General features: G+C 39.4%; 1 protein-coding gene across 1 annotated transcript; it reads right to left on the bottom strand.

Moving 5' to 3' along the window:
* Positions 1 to 3,688: 3,688 nt before the first annotated feature.
* SLC16A14 (solute carrier family 16 member 14) lies at positions 3,689 to 12,508 on the bottom strand. The gene is made up of 4 exons (XM_054386247.1): positions 12,247 to 12,508; positions 10,815 to 10,958; positions 5,401 to 6,393; positions 3,689 to 3,837 (listed from the first exon to the last, which is right to left on the bottom strand). Exons 1-4 carry the CDS (start codon positions 12,506 to 12,508, stop codon positions 3,689 to 3,691), a joined length of 1,548 nt encoding a protein of 515 aa, XP_054242222.1.
* Positions 12,509 to 17,363: the final 4,855 nt, after the last annotated feature.

Here is a 17,363-nt window from a genome sequence, read left to right on the forward strand (position 1 = left end):
ACTATATCATATGAAACATGCTGCCATGGTCAGTAAAGAGCTAAGGAGAAGTCTGGAGCTGGGGTGGCTAAATAAACTTTTGCATTGTTTAGCTTTTTCATTAACAGACTGATTACAAAGTTTGCTGCAATCTGTACTAATAGTTGTCATCATTATCATGTTTTGTGCTTTATTATCTAGTAGTAAGTCTATGCTAAACTGCATGTTGATCCACCAGGTGCATGTAACAGCTGATTGGACAGGTAGCTTATGTACATATAAAATATATTTAATATAATTTACAAAACATTACATAATTAAATTCAGATACAGTATATGAAACCTATCTTTTATTTTAACTTTCTGAACCTGTTTTAGTGTAAGCCCTATTGGGGACTGGAAAAGGGGCAAATATTCATTCTGTCAAACAGTTCCAGTAAGTGTCCTGGGGCTCTGAGACACATCAGGGTGTGAAGAAAGCACAGGAGAAAATAGTGAGATAGCAAAATAGAGCATGTCATTAATTTAGAGAGGCAGGGCACATAGAAGCGCATAAGCTTGCTGACTTCAGGGCTTTATTTCACTTTGAAGATAAAACAGTTGATACAGTGACTGGGAAACAACCAGTAGAGAATGTCAGAATAGAAACAACGAAAAGAGAGGAAGAAAATGGGTAGAAAGGAGGGCAGGAAATTGTTTCTTTGTATATTTGTAATGCATCTGTCATTTGCAAAGTGTGAGTGAAGTAGGAGGAGGGACTGTGGGAGGGCAGTAAACTTTTCATTAGTTTAACACAAAGCCTTGGATATTCTGGAATTTAAGGAAATCCTAGAAATAATTAAATTGCATAATAATAAAGATAAGGTTTTGACACAATGAAATAATTTACCACAAATAGGAAAGCTTTCGTTTCAGCAGTATTTTTAAGAAACTAAATATTTATCCCAATACTATGAGTTTTCATTTCCAGACTAATTTAGGTATAGTCTGGAATACTGTTTTGCATGGAATTATAGAATAGCCTTTTCAGATTTTCAAATAGGAAAAAAAAAATTAGTTTCTGCACTCATGACTGAAAAGTGGAACCTGAAAGGCTCTGTACTTCCATCCTGTGCAATGTATCCTCACAGGCTGAACTAAGCAGGTGTCTCCATTTGTTACCTAAACCACAGCATTCCTCTGTGTAGTTTTGAGCACAAATCTTGTTCTCCAGAATATTCAGATGCTTTCAGTATGCATTTCAGAGCATTTTAGATTTTCATTACGTACTATTTTTAAGTATTGTAAAAGAAGCTCCATCTCAAAAGAGACCAAGTATTGTGTTATGAGGAAAGGCTCTTTAGTCTGGAAAAGTGAAGACTGAGAGATCTTATTAATGTTTATAAGTATTTGAAGGGTGGGTGTCAAGAAGAAGGGGCCAATCTCTTTTCAATGGTGTCCTGTGATAGAACAAGTGGCAATGGATATAAATCGGACCTCAGAAAGTTCCACTTCAACACAAGGAGAAACTTCTTTACTGTGAAGGTGCCAGAGCACCAGACCAGAGTGCCCAGAGATATTGTGGAGTGTCCTTCTCTGGAGACCAATCTGGATGTATTCCTGTGTGACCAGCTCTAGGTGATCCTGCTTTGGCAAAGGTGTTGGACTTGATCTCTGGAGTGTCTTTCCAACCCCTAGCCTTCTATGATTCTATGATTCTGTGAAAAAGAAGTCCTCATGTGGACACCACCCTTCAAGCATTCTGTGAGTTTTCCAAATATCTTTTCAGCAAAGTGCTGTATTTGAGTTTATTTTGTACTAGTTCTTTAGATAAGCAAAACAGGCAAAATTAAAGTGCAAAAAGAAATCTTTCAGTGAGCTCAAGGAAGCTATTCCCACTAGAGGGAGCTAGGTTCCCAATGCAAGAGCGGAGGAATTCTGCGTTGGCCACTGTGCAGATTATTGTGATTTACAGAAGCGAAGATCTAATTGTTGTTATAAATTTCAGGAGCCATTGCAAGCAAAGTCCAATAATGACTTGTATTTTTCTAAATACATGACATTAAAAACCAGGAACTAGATGATCTTTAAGTTTACATGAACATTTTCTCCAACAAAAAAGCTGATTTTAAGAAATTACCAACTGCGTATTCATACCACGTCGCAGTTCACTGTTACTTCATTCATATTAAAGGCCATACATAACTATCCTATATGAATGAACCAGGTGGATGTCTTACAGGTTTCTTTTCTAGCTTGGCTCAGTGACCTATTTTAAAACATATCCTTGTTGTAGAGGTGCAAAACTGAGAAGCTGGTGAATTGTAATACAGAACAATATAGGTTGTGGTTCAGAACAGTTTCTTAACCATCCAAAATGCCTGTACAATGGTAGTGTTTTGTACTGAACTATTTCCTATTTTTGTTCAATATAATTGATATTATTCAATTTTTAAAGAACTCCAACAGCACGTATTAGTATTAAATTAAGAACTTGATTTGTTATGGATTCATAAAGCTAGCAGGAACAAAAACCTACAGTGAATTTTATTTGATAGGAAAATTAATAGCTCACCTCTCGAAGCTGAAAAAAGTATGTCCTGTCCCACTACATAAAACATTCTACATTGATTACCAGGCACTTAGTGTAGTTTAAGAAAATTAATTTGAATATTTCAAATGATCTATAGCTCTTCTATGCTCTGCATTATCTGATTTTTCTGGGGAAAACAAACATGATTCAGACAGTTCATGGTGTGGATTATAAGGAGCAACACAACTGCTCATAATGCAATAGTTTAATGCAATAGGTTTTGTTATTAAATTTGTTGTTCTGTTCTTTATAAAAGTATGTTTGGCCAGTTTTGCCCAACTTAGTTTCTTTAGTGCTGTTTACTAGGCAAACAAGCCAGTGAAGGAGTCAATGGCAATATTACAAAGTTCTGCAGTACTTCTAACTAGGTAAAGCAACCACAAACTTCAGGCTATTTCTGGAAACATTTTTTGAGTTTGTGAAAAACAATAATATTGTCCATACATTGCCTGGTTTTGCTTTTATGTTTGTTTTACTTCAGGTGCATGAAGTGCTGCAACATTTATAATGCCATCTGCATATTGAAGATGACTTCTGCAGCTGATAAAAAAAAAATCCTTCAAGTAGAGAGTCATTTCAGAAAAAAAAAAAAAAGAACTTTTCTTCAGTTCTGCATCACAGAAATAGTAATTTTAATACAAGTAATTGAGTAGTTGTACTAGCATTTCAACAGTAATTGACTGGCCAGGTAATAAATAGCATCATTTCCTCATAGTCAGTAACTTATCTTTTATTAGACAGAATACACAGTAGGAAACACTTATATAAATCATTCATATACAGATCAAATTCTTTTGTAAGACTAGTGTAAATCAGGAGTAACTGTACTGCAGTCAGTGGAGTTGCACTAATGGATAGTGTTGAAAAGAGAAGTAAGGGTAAAAGCTCCTAGCATCATTCCAGTTTAAAAAGACTATCAGGGTGCTTTTAATCATTGTATTTGCTAGCTCTAAAGTAAAAGATCTTAACTCAATTTAAAACCATATTTCTAATAATTTATTGGCAATTTGGAGCACATTTGCTCTTCACTTAAGTACAGCTCAATGTGGTTGGTTCCATAAGAAAAACAGCTTCATACTGTTATACAACAGAAACATGAAACCAAAACATTCTGTAAAAAGACTTCTGGAATTTGTTCTATACTTCTGCTCCTTCTGCAGGTTTTTCTCTTGTTTGTTTCTTTTGAATACAAGGTTGTATAAGTAAAAGTATTATTCCCACCATGTATAGCAAGCCAGATATGTAAAAAGAAAAATCATATTTATGTGTGATGTCATAGATCCAACCTGAAAAACAAAGACAAGACATGTTGGTAACAAAGCTTGACAACATGATAAGCACTGCACATTTCTCTCAAGACATTTCAGTCAAACCCATAAACATATTATGAGAAAAAAGGGTGGTGACTGTCTCCTCCTCTAGATGCTACAACTAGAAATGTATTAACAAAATCTCTTGTTCATTCACCAAAACTCCTCATTTAAGTATCATGGAGGTCTTAAAATAGAACTCCAGCTATGTGTCATCCAAACAAGACAAGCAATCTTCACTCTAAAACTGTACAAGTTTCAAACAAGTTATCACAGGTCTGCCTTTAAAAGAGACATTTCGGAATTCAAACCAAATTAATTCTTCCGTCCTGCTACTGACTTTGTAAAATGCCTGATATTGCAGGCTAGCTCAAATGCTGTGCCTTCTGCAAGCAAACACATTGCCAATAGCTTTCTCAAAGAGTCACATAACAATAAAAGACTTTTCAAGTCAATACTCCATACTACAATGACTCTTGTTCCTATCTTAATTCCTTTGCAAAAATACATTAAAGTTGCTTCAGAAACGTTTCAGAACTCAAAATAGCAAAATTCCCTCATTGCATTGCAATGTAACCTCAAGATCAGAAGCTTTGTTACTGATGACCAAAGACATGTTCAGCACAGACTGAGGTGCTGAAAGAATTAAACCACCACTGCACTGAATGAGCTTTCTTCTACATTATGTTGGCTCACTCGGTGATGGGGAAAGAAGGTGAGAGTGTTCTCACTTTTCTGGGTTGCTTGTGCAGCTAAAAGCTTCAGCCTCATGCCATCCGTGGCTGACTGTGGCCGTTATTCACAAGGTTTCTTGCTGCATTCTTCTGATGTCCATCTCTGTAGATGACAGCTGTACTCTGGCTATAGTACTGACAATCAGCACCTATATCTCTTCTGTACTTCTCCACCTCTTTCTATGAAAAAATCTATGAATGTTTGTTTAAATCTAAGTAACTGTATGGATAACATACATACACTTCTACCTTCTGCTGTGGATGGCAGTAAAGAGATTATGAACAGTGCAGTCCCCAGAGTCGGTATTTCTGGCTGAAGGAAGGTAAAACTAGGTTAGTTAAATCAACACATCCTTTGACAGCTCAGAGTGGTGACATCCAAACACACTTGAGAGTTCTTGGAAGCAATACTGTAGTAATAACCCCTGCCTTCCCTGAAAACTATTCATTTGTTCATCTAGAGGCATGAGTATATGTAGTGAATATACTACACAAAATACATAAAAACAGGTTAAACTTTTCTCATTTTAAAAGTGTGTGATAACATTTTAAGGAAACATACCACTGAAAGGATAGATTGTGATAGATTTGGGATTATTTGCAAGGATTGTAATTTGTAGTGTGTGAACAGTGGACAGGAATCCAGTGGAGGTGATCTGTGGATTTGTACAATATAAAGCTGGATGCCCATTCTGGAGCAGCTCTAATTTTGTTAATTACACATGCTGATAGCACATAAGAAAGCTTCATAATATAACAAGTCACACGGTTATTATACTGTTGGTTAGCAATTTGAGCTTTTTACCTGCAAAGGGTGGTCCAAACAATGCAGATATTCCATTGGCACAAATGATGATGCCATAGGCATTTGCAAGGTGTTTAGTTCCAACTAAATCTTCAGTCACAACAGGCATTAGTGAAAAATAGCCACTAGAAAATCCAATCAGAGCACAAACCACAGCCAAGCTAACATATGTTTGCATTAGTGGCAAAGTAAGAATGCAAGTGACCAGGGTAAAATTAGCCATAAGGAAGACATTCCACGTACTGATGCACGGGAGATCAGAGATTATTCCAAGGATCACTTTACCAAAAATATGAACAATGGCTATAATGGATGTCAAAGGAAATATATTATTCTGACTAGGTAGATTGTACTGCTTGACTATTTCTGGAAGATGAATGAAGGGGATGACAAAACTGCTATAGGCAAACAAAGCCCAAATTATAAAGGCCACAAATACTCTATTGGTAAACAGTGATGAAGCTCCGAAGTAGCTGGAGTACCATATGGCAAAGCCCTTCCTGACTGTAACCATCACTTGGCTCACTGTCTTAAGAATGCACAGTCCATACACACTCCTCTCACTTTGAGATTTACTTCCAGTCTCTATGTGCTGGACACTGTCAAGAACTTCTTCCTTTGCTGTTTCTTTTTTTTCCAGTTCTTCGCTAAGGACTCCGCTGGATTTTATAGTCTCCGCAGAATGGGACAAAGCTTTTGCATGATTACCTTCACTATTACTTCTCAAAACATGTTTTTCACTAACAATGTCTTTGGGAGAGAGTGGTCTCATAAGTGCCCCGCAGACACAAAGATTCAAAGAGATGGCACCCTGGATGAACATAGCATTCCTCCACCCAAATTCAATACAGAGGTACTTCATTAAGGCAGTCATTAAGAAAGCTCCAAACCCAGTTCCTGTGGTGCTGAGTCCTTGTGCAAGTGCTTTTCTCTTCTGGAAATACTGCCCCACCATGACCACTGCAGGCAGATAAACCATGCCACTTCCAATGCCTATGAAAATAGAAGCCAAAATCAATCTGAACTTTTTGACAAAGAGATAAAAAGTGCTTTTGCAAGAAGAGTAGTAAAACCAAGAATAAATATTCAATTCTCATTTTAGATTTCACTTCTGTCCTGTAGGATTTTCCAAAATTTGCACTATTCATTCCAGTGAGAATACAGTACTACTAGCAAACTGCTGGAGACACTGAAACACATAGAAAACAAATCTTTTACCTCAGCTGAGCATGACACAGCTGCAAACTCCCAAACATCCCACAATAAAACAGTGACACTTAATGTGGGGACAAACATAAACAAACACTGTTTTGAAATATCTGCATTTGTTATACTTGCATGTGATTGTATTAGCAACCAGAAATGGCTTAAGGGGCACATCTTGTTGCTCTTGCCTAAGTTCACCAGCAATGATGATGCAGGCAGAGTTTTTGTCCTTGCCTTATAACTGTGGAGACACAATGACCATGAGATAAGTTTCAAGAGTGAGTATGGGGGCTTAGCCTGGTGGTGAGGCCTTGTGTGGCTTCCAGGTTTCAATTTGGAAAGTCCAGTGGAGGACCACAGAGTAGCTGCACAGGCATATTCTTAAAAGGTAGATCTGTAATTTTGTACAAAATCTCTCACTTCTAGTTGTAAGCCAGCCTATTAATGGTACCTTTTTCAATCAGAAAGTGTTGAGGGTTGTGCAAACACACCACTGATGTTAACAGTTGCCTAGTTTTTCTCACAGCAAATTCATAACCGTAAGGATTTGGACAGGAAAAGGTATATGCAGAATATGCTTCCAAATTCACTGTGATCGTAATTTAGAAGACTGTTCTGGGCTTAAAAGTTTTCCTAAATGGTAGATAATGCAGCCACATGCAGCTACAGTGTGATCCAGCTATAGCTGAACCAGAGAAAAGGGGATTATTCCAGCAAAGCCTTAATAATCATGGCAGTGTACTGTGGTCAGAGCTGAACCGTTTTGCATGTTGGAAGTATCTATATGTATTTGCTATGCAAATACATGATTAGGTTTTCGTATTGCAAAAGGTCTCCCTCCCTATACCCATCCAGAAACTCTAAGGAAATCTCTCTGCCTGCCTGCTCAGCCCAGCCTATCCTTCACTACTGCGAGCAGACAGCACAGCCTCAGTTACTGCACTCCCCTCTGCATCCTTAGAAAGGACAATTTTTTTCCTGAATTGCTTTGTCTTTTGATTCTGTGAGCTGCACAGCAGAACATAGTCTAATCCCATCAAAAGGTGTGCTACCTTCTCGGGGCAGCCCAGGGCCACAGGCCTCCCCACACCTTTCCCTCACAGTTTTCTCATCCGAGGCTCAACCCAGCGGCAGGGCCAGCCCTGCTTGCCCCTCTCCACAGGCATGGCACAGGCTTGCCCTGGTCCCCAGCCCACAGGGACTCTGCTGCCAGGAGCTCCAGGCACACACACTGGGGCTCCCCAGGATGGGTGAGGGGGGACAAGACTCCTCTGTCCCCACAGGGAGGAGAACTCATTAATCTATAATGAAGCTGTCAATCAGGTTAGGGGACAAGGCTGTGAGGAGCTGAGAGAGGGGAACCACACTGACGGGAGAGGCACTTTGGGACTGGGAGCTGAGGCAGCAGGATCATAGGGATGCACTGTGTGAGGGCACCTGGCACAGCAGGTCACCAACGTGGAGAACAGGAGCCACCCAGAAGTGATCAAAGCCAGAAGCAGCCATGGTAAGTGAACAGCAATGGGATGGGAGTAAGTGAAGAGGGTTTGAGGTGATGGCTCAGTGAGATCCTGAATGCAGGGCCCGCAAGTGGGGAGATGGAGAAGGGACCATGAGTGAGGGGAGAGTGAGTTGGTGGTGAGGGGATGGCAAGTGAGGCGAAAAGGGATGTGGAATGGGATGAAACATCACATGCATACACCATTTTTTCAGCCAGAATTACTCCTGCAACAATATCTCACTTCTCCACCTCTTGTAAAAATTTGCTTCATATTTTGTCTTAAAATGTTTTTCACCCTTCTTTAAATTCTCTGTACAGTCTCTGCTTTTTTGTCTGATCGCTTGTGTGTATGCTCCTTCTGAAAAGCAAGAAGGGTTGAAAAAAACTGTAGATTACTGTCTGCTTAATTATATTCAATACAAATGGAAACAGACATTCCAAAAAGGGCACAATCTTGCCTGTAATTATTGTTCTTTGTTCAGGAATGTATGACATTACAGAAATCTATGGTATAGTGGTATAACAAATCAACACAGTGATCCTTGATAGTTTCCAATTTTTCCATCCACAAAGCTAGAAGAAAAACTTATGTCTAGAAATTCTGCAGATTTTTATGACATTCTGTGAAAGAGTCATTTGAGGGAATGAAGGGTACTGAAGCTATTAATTGTATTGTGCACAATTCTTTTTTTTCACATCACTTCTCTCTGTAACATATAACATAGATGCCACACTTCATCTGCAAACATAACTGGCCACGTTATCCATGGAGTGAGTAATATTTCAAAGCCAGCTGTATTGCTCTGTGTTACTCAGACAATAATTAAAGACCAAATTTTTAATTTCTTACTTGGATCACTTTCACATTTTTGTTTCATATTTATTAACAGTATCTCTTTCCAGAAATGAACAGTGAATAAAATGGAGTAGTGCTTTAAGTAGATAATACTGGATTCACAGAACCACAGAATCCCACAGCAGGGGTTGGAAAGGGCCTCCAGAGATTGATTAGCCCAATCACCCTGCTAGAGCAGGATCACCTAGATCAGGTTGCCTAAGAATGTGGCCAGATGGGTTTTTAAAGTCTCCAGAGAAGACTCCACAATCTCTCTGGGCAGCCTGCTCCAGAGCTCTGGCACCCTCAAAGTAAAGAAGCTTACCCTTATGGTTATGTGGAATCTCCTGTGGTCTCGTTTGTAGCCATTGCCCCTTTTCATTTCATTGGGCACCACTGCAAAGAGCCCAGCCTCATCCTTATGACCTCTCACCTTTGGATATTTACATGGACTAAGAAGATCCTCCCTCAGAGTTTTCCTTTCCAGGCTAAAGAGCCCCAGACTTCTCAACCTCTCCTCATCATAGATCTGCTCCAGTCACCTAACCATCTGCGTGGGTCTCCATTGGACTCTCACCTGTCTTCTACCTAATTTTCTTAAAGTAACTAATTTTTTTTCACAAGGGCCCATATTTTGCTAGAAACTGAGCGTTTAAGCACTATGGATCTGTTGATTTCAAGAAAGGTGCCTAAACACGCATGCTTTTAATATTTTGATTGAGCTCTTATATGTCAAAAGGTATTCTGGAGACCTAATTCCTATAAAAATAACAAAATATTACTTCTTTCAATGATTCTGATTGCCAAAAAGGCAGCAAAATTAGTTGCTATTAATTAGTGGCTGTTGATGTAATCTGAATGTCTTTTATAAGAAACTGTGTATGAAATACGGCCCCATGCATTGTTCTACCTGAGGCTGGGACAGAGTTCATTTTATTTATAGTATTTCATGTAGTGCCATGTTGTAGATTTGTGACCCAAGCACTGTTGATAGCACAGGCATGTTTTAGTATCAAGCCTTTTTCTGTTTCTTATGCCAGTGAATGTGCTGAGTGTGCACAAGAAGCTGGGAGGGAACACAGGTGACCCCAACTGACCGAAGGGACATACCATACCATATGATGTCATGCTCATCAGTAGAACTGGGGGAAAGAAGGAGGAAGGGAGGACATTGGGAGTTGTGGTATTTGCCTTCCCAAGTAATAGTTACATGTGATGAAGCCCCTCTTTATTGGAAATAGCTGAACATCTGCCTGTCCATGAGAAGTAGTGAAAGAATTCCTTATTTTGCTGTGCTTCTGCATGCAGTTTTTGTTTTACCTATTAAACTGTTTTTATTTCACTTCTACCTTTCTGATTCTTTCCCCATCCCTCTCCAAAAGAGTGAGTGAGCAGTTGTGTGAAGCTTAGCTGCCTACCAGCAGTAACACACCACACCCTTTAAAATGGATTTTGAAGCATTACTTAATTGTCATAACATGGTATTTTATTAACATGGAGCAACTCCTGTAGAAAACATTTGCTGTTTCTTCCTGTGACAAAGAGAGGAGTTAGTTAGATATGTAATTTAACAGTGGCACAACATCATCATATTCCACTTGTTAGAGTGTGGGTTACATAATTATTCTAGTTTAAAATATCCTCTAATAAATTCAGTTGGGAGAAACCATCTTCACATGGCCGATTTAAATGTCAACAGAAGCCACTGGGCCCAGTCCACTGAGTAAATAATTAAGTTTTCTGTAAACATAACAGATTGTAAAGTGTGAGAGAAAAGATGGAATAACTTTACAGTCTCTTTCCTCATCCAGATCACCTTCAAAGGAATCAAAAACAATAGGAAGAATTTCCAAGTGTCAGTACAGCTCTTACCGGCTGTTACTCCAAATGTAAGGAAGAGGTAGTGCACACCTGAGGCATAGGCACTCAGTATCCACCCTAGGGCATTCAACATCCCTCCCATTATCGCTGTCTTGCGGCACCCACACATGCCAATGAACAAACCAATGAAAGGACCTGTTTAAAAAAAAAAAGAAATTAAAAAAATGTTACTTTATTTATTAAATTCTCTGCACTTTTTAGCAATTTTTCACATGAAGATTATTAATATTTTAAAGAAATTGCTTAACATCAAACTATTCATGCAATTCGGAAAGAAAAATTAAACCAACTGAACAAATACTTAGCAAATACCCATAGGACCTAAACTCAACGATCCCCCATAAAGAAAGGACAGTTCAAACTGAGGAAGAATCATAGCTCATAGAAAAATAGAATAGCTTAGGGACACTAGAGACCATCTACTCCAATCTCCCTGCCATGGGCAGTGAAGCCTCTCAACTAGACTGGTTGCTCAAGGACTCGTCCAGCCTGGCCTTGAACACCTCCAGGGAGGGGGCATCCACAACCCCTCTGGGCAACCTATCCCAGAGTTTCACCACCCTCATATTGAAGAACTTCTCCCTAAGATCCAGTCTAAGCCTATGCTCCCTCAGCTTAAAACAAGCCCCCCTAGACCTGTTGCTAGACACCCTCATGAAAAGTCCCTCTCCAACCTTCCTGTAGGTGTCTTTCAAGTATTGGAAGGTAGCTATAAGGTCTGTCCCTGGGGACTTTTCTTCTCCAGGCTGAACAACGTCAGCTCCCTCAGCCTATTTTCATAGGAGAGGTGCTCCAGCCCTTGGATCACCTTTGTGGCCCTCCTCTGGATTCACTCCAACAGTTCTATGTCCTTTTTATGATGGGGACACCAGAAGTGGTACCTTTTTCAAGAGGTAGCTAGAAATTAAAGATTTTATTTAATTTCCAATGGAATATTTTAGACAAACACAAGTTTTTCCATCTTCAGTTAGGGATATAGAAGTGTTTACATACATATGTACACAAATGTATCCCTCCAGGTATATTTTTGGATTGAACCAACCACAACTTAAAAAGTAAATTTTAGTTCAGCTGCCAAACTGAGATATAAACTCCTGAAATTCAACATTCTCTTCTCCCAGATAGAATATAGGGAGGACCACAAACTTAACATATCATATGTTTTCTTAATTTTAGTGAGACCTTGAAGTCCCTTCCTACTGATGCTGTCTCCTGGAGTCACTGTTTTCTCTGTCATCTTTGCTGTGGTTTCCTTTCTCCCTCTAACTTGAAAATTTATCCCGGTGACTTTAAAAAGGCAGCTCAGGAGAACTTGGGCAGCTCTATCAAGAAAGTGGAAAAACTAAAAAAATACTTGAGGGATGAGTAGCAAACATACTCTGATAATCTACATAGTTTTCAAATAAATTATGCAGGAACATACCTACAATAAGTGTAATGCCCATGCTGAGGGAGCTAACCCATGCTGTTAAGCCACGACCTTGATTAAACTCTTCAAGCCACTCTATGTTGAGTATTCCAAGGGCCATTTGGGACCCCATGATAAGTATGTGCACAAGGAAAGAGGAAAATACAATCATCCAAGCCCATCCTCCATCAATGTTTGGATTAGGCTTAACTGGTTTACGTCCAACTTTTGAGTCATCTCCAAAATCATATCCAACATCCTCTCGACTAGCATACATCTTCTCCACAGTATTCTGAAATAAAGTAAATACCAGTACATACCTTCAAAATACGTACAAAAAGATCAGGTTGTGCAGTGTGTACTTGTGTACTTACTGCAGTATGCAGTATGCAGTAAGTAGCATACATCATACATCACTACCGTATTTCACCACTGTGCTTTAGTGCCACTGTAAAGTGAACACTGGGGTTTTATTGCTAAGCCATAAAATGCTTAGAAAATTCTCTAATAAACTTTTAATGTAGCTTATTTTCATGGTTTTCTATGCAGGAATATTTACAAGTTAACACAGTAGGCTGCATTATTTCCACTCTATACTTTACTTACTTGTAGGTGGCTTCAAGCACTCACTCTTCATGTGCTGACTGAGGTCACAAAAATAGACAGGTCGCACTCTATGTATTCTTTCTCTGTATCACTTTCTAGTGTCCCAGTAAGATCATGTGCTTTTGTGTCCAAGCTGATAAAACTTGGAATAAAGAAAGGAAACCTGTAAGAGGTATATAGATGAAGTTACTACATTTTTTCAGAGGAAACCAGTTTTGAGAAAAGTAAGTTATCCATGGGACAGCAATGTACCCTTGTGGCTAAGAGGGCAAATGGTTTCCTGGGGTGCATCCAGTGTGCCCAACATGTCTAGAAAGGTTTTCTTACCCCTCCACTCTGCCATGGTGAGACCACAACTGGAATACTGTGTTCAGTTTTTGGCTCCCCAGTTCAAGAAAGAAAGGGATCTACTGAAGAGAGTCCAATGGAAAGCTATGAGGATGATTGAAGGACTTGAACATCTCTCCTATGAGGAAAGACTGAGACACCTGTTTAGTCTGGAGAAGAGAAGGCTGAGAGAGGATCTAATTAATATCCATAAATATCTGAGGGGTGGGTGTCAAGATGAAGGTGGTGTCTGGTAACTGGACAAGGAACAATGGATACAAGCTGGAACACAGAAGGTTCCATCTCAATATGAGGAGAAACTTTTTTATGGTGAGGAACATGCTGCCCAGAGATCTTGTGGACTCTCCTTCTCTGGAGACTTTCAAAACCCATCTGGATGTGTTCCTGTGTGTCCTGTCCTAGGTGATCCTGCATTGGCAGGGGCGTTGGACCTGATGGTATCTAGAGGTCTGTTCAACCCCCCACATTCTATGATTCTATGATTCTATAAATCTTAGTAGCAAAATAACAAGAGGAAAGACAGAGAAAAAGATTTAAGGTTCTTACTTTGCTTATGTAAATTACAATAAGGAGATTGTCTCTACCTCTCTGGCAAGATTTTTATTAGCCAAATTGACAGTTTGCGATTATGCTTTTGGTTTCCATAGTATTAATCCATATAATAGTGCTAAAACCTAGGTGAATGTTACTCTAAGTGAATGTGAAAATAATTTCAACATCCTTTTTAACTGATTAACATGCAAGGTGCACAATCTCCCTCTGATTTTTGCTGCAGTATATTGAAACATTAGCCAACTGTGAAGCACTACCTAGGTTTCCATGGAGACTAGAAATTTGATGACACAAATTCCCAGAAAGAGTATTTTTTTTCTTTTTTTTTCTTTTGAGAAACAGAAAGAGCCATCAGCTACACAACAGTCAAAAGAGAGAAGAAAATGATCAACAATTGTTTTAAAAACTTCCTTATGTACTCTACGAGCTTTCAGAAGATGTGCCTGTTAGCCTCTCACTACTGAAAACTGCCAGTGAGTAACTCAGATTCTGTACTAACTGAAAATTTGAGCTCCTGTCTTTAAACTTGTCTTTACACATGAATATATTTTTGCTTATCAAATTACTACCTTTCCAAACTATTTTACTTTTTTTCTTATAGCTAGATAAACATACAGAGGCCTTGAGATATTTCACACCAATATGTAATGAGAGCTGACCAGTTAAAGCTACTTACTGCTTCTTGCACAGACACCAGTGAAAATCTGCCTGACTGCCTGGTCAGTCATTTACCTTTGCAGTGCTGGGAATTATGTGTAACTAAGAGCAGCTTTAACAGCAGGTTCCTCCAAGAGCACGCTGATTTGTCTCATACAGTCAATCAGAGCTAAAATTCCTGGTATCAAACTTTTCATAGATGGATACTTCTTTATGGACTAAGTTGCCATTACTCCTAACTTGGCCGTGGAAGGTATTTGCGACACAGTAAAGAAGAACAAGAGTTGGGCACATTTAACACTTGCCAGAGGAGCTTAGAAGCTGGGGCCAACTGACAAGTCCACACCCGGGTGACAGTGGAAACATTTACTGAAAAGACTTTCTGGATATTTTTTTTTTCTAAATCAAGAGGCAGAGATAATGAACAGGTCTTTCTAGAGGTCCTGCAGAGTGTTTGAGGCAGGAAGGGTACCAGAGCAGGAAGTCAGAGCTATGCAGTGGCACAGTCTTTTTCTTCTTCCTAACATAAGAAGACAGCCTGGGATAGTCTTAGCTAAAATTACACTTCATCCTTTCTCTACCAAGGCTAGATCTTAAAGATGACATCTCAGATTTTTCCTATTAACATACTTGAAGCTAGGTCTCCTGCCAATGTAGTTTATGTAACTACCTATGGAGGATTCAGCCCACATACAAGAGAAATACTAACTGCATAAAGGTAATAAAGATTGTGAATAATCATGCTAACAGGAAATAACAACAAGCAGCAAAATGAGGAAGAAGTAGCAGAGGAAGCACAATTGCAAGCTGTTAAATGCACCCAGTTCAAAATTAATGAAAACTACTGGATATTGCAGTGTATCTTAGATAATGGAATATAAAGTTACATAACTGAAGATTCAGAGCTAGGATTAAATGTGGAGCCTCACCTTTCTGTTTCATGGTTTTGACTGGTTTTGTATGCACCTGAGTGCTGGTAGTAGATACAAAAAATTTCTTCTTTGGACAGGGAATAGATCTATCTCTTATTCTGCTATTTAAAGCAAAAATCATTGAGATGCAAAGAGACGACACTGATCTTTGCAGTTGGACTGACAAAATGGGTTTAGATTGAGTAGATGCAAATTAATGTCATGCATGCATCAATCTCTGCAAATCTTCAGAAAATGCATATATTTTTCTCTTTGGACCGGATTCTTACTTATTATAATTTTTAGACTATTAACTTCCCACTATGGCCACAAGTTCAGAGTGAGTATAGTTGAAAACAGAGCAGGTCCTCTCCAATAGTTGCACAAACTCTCAGGCTCTGGATAAATGAAGCACTGGATGTCTGGATCCTCTCTCCACTACTGACTCATCACCTCTATCACACCAGAAGAAATGCACTTATCTGCTCTCAGCCTTCTTCCCTCACCAAGGGGAATTGCTAAGAACACAGCATTACAGAAGTCAGAGAAGCCCAAGAGGCTCTTTGCCATTGAGCAATCCTTGCAGAGAAACTACAAGGAAAAGGACAGCAGCTGGTTTGTGAAGGAAGCCATACCTTCCCAATGAATGAGGTAGTGAAGACCCACTCACAGCACCCGTAGTTGAATACGGCCCCCCACAGGGATTGCATTTAAGGAAGAGAATCTGGACTCTTGTTTGGTTATCTGGGGAAGACCTAGATTTTTTTAATCAAAAAAAAGTTTTTTTAAAATTATATGTTTATATGTTATGCAGGGCTTTTAAAAAAAAACTGGCCCAAACAGTAGTGCCCAGAAACATGCTGAGCTTTTTTGAAAATCTGACTCATGAGCTATTTTAGAGACGAATGCAGGTGCCGTAATAAAACCAAAGTTAGCAGCAAAACACCCAAGTTCACTGCACCATCAGTGGAGCTACAGTTTTCTAGATTGTCATTCAGCTGGATCATCAAAAAAAATTCTGATCTTGCTATAAAAAGTCCATATGATGAATAATTTATGAATATTTGAGTATCCTTGTCCAGTATCTGATTTGTCTCAGCATTAAAAAGTATAGCACTTCCAATGGATAACTCATAAAAAATTATTTCTGCTTCACAGTATTCACAGTAGGCATGCTGCATGTGTTATTATTTGTCTTTTGCAGACACACAGAAAAAAACATTGTTAAAAACATTATTTGGGGCACCAGAAGTTTTGGTAGTCTAACCTCAGCTTCCTGATACATTTAGCACTCCAGTTGTTGATGACTTCACTGGAGATGTGGACACCAGCCATTTCTGCAGACCAGCACCATGGTGCAAAACTGCACACCCAGCAAGGAAAACCAAACCAAGGCAATTACATGCTTAAAGGACTGTGCTAATTGCCAGAGTCACCAGTTTGCATGAAGTCAGGAGCAGTTCAATTTCCAGACCTGGGCTGCTGTTTTCTGCTCCTGAGTGTTGTTTCCCAAATTTTGCTTATAAAACCTTTCCAGGAGACCCCTTGGTGCTGTTATGCCTCAGCGTGAGTGGTCTCATGTCCCCATGGACAGCAGAAAGATGATCAGATAGCAACCATTCTCATCACCCTGGTGCCAAGCACATCTTGTATCAGGTGCTGTACCTTTATTTTTGTAAATAGTTACAGGCTGTTACAGGACCACCCGAATGCACAAGGGTGGTGCACCCTCAAGATAATAACTTCTGGAGCTTGGCATATCATGCTTTCCCCAGCATTCAAGCTAAGCTCACCTATGTAAAGCACTGCTCAGATGGTATCCTGGGGTGCATCAAGAAGAGTGTGGCCAGCAGGTTCAGAGGGATGCTCCTCCCATTCCACTCTGCACTGCTGAGGCTGCATCTTAAGTACTGTGCCCAGTTCTGGGCTCCCCAGTTTGAAACAGGGAACTACTGGAGAGAGTCTAACAGAGGGCCAAGCAGATGCTTAAAGGACTGAAGCACCTCCCTGAAAAGGACAGGCTGAGAGATGTGGGGCTCTTCAGTCTGGAAAAAGAGT

The sequence above is a fragment of the Indicator indicator genome, chromosome 13 (assembly GCF_027791375.1).
Source record: "Indicator indicator isolate 239-I01 chromosome 13, UM_Iind_1.1, whole genome shotgun sequence".
Lineage (NCBI taxonomy): Eukaryota > Metazoa > Chordata > Aves > Piciformes > Indicatoridae > Indicator > Indicator indicator.

Excerpts from the sequence above, each read along its gene's own strand:
- SLC16A14 (XM_054386247.1), bottom strand. The coding sequence starts at position 12,508 with ATGTATGCTAGTCGAGAGGATGTTGGATATGATTTTGGAGATGACTCA. Across the intron at positions 6,394-10,814 it reads TACATTTGGAGTAACAGCCG|GCATTGGAAGTGGCATGGTT; the intron begins GTAAGAGCTGTA and ends CTATTTTCATAG. Across the intron at positions 3,838-5,400 it reads GTTTGGACCACCCTTTGCAG|GTTGGATCTATGACATCACA; the intron begins GTAAAAAGCTCA and ends TTTGTTTTTCAG.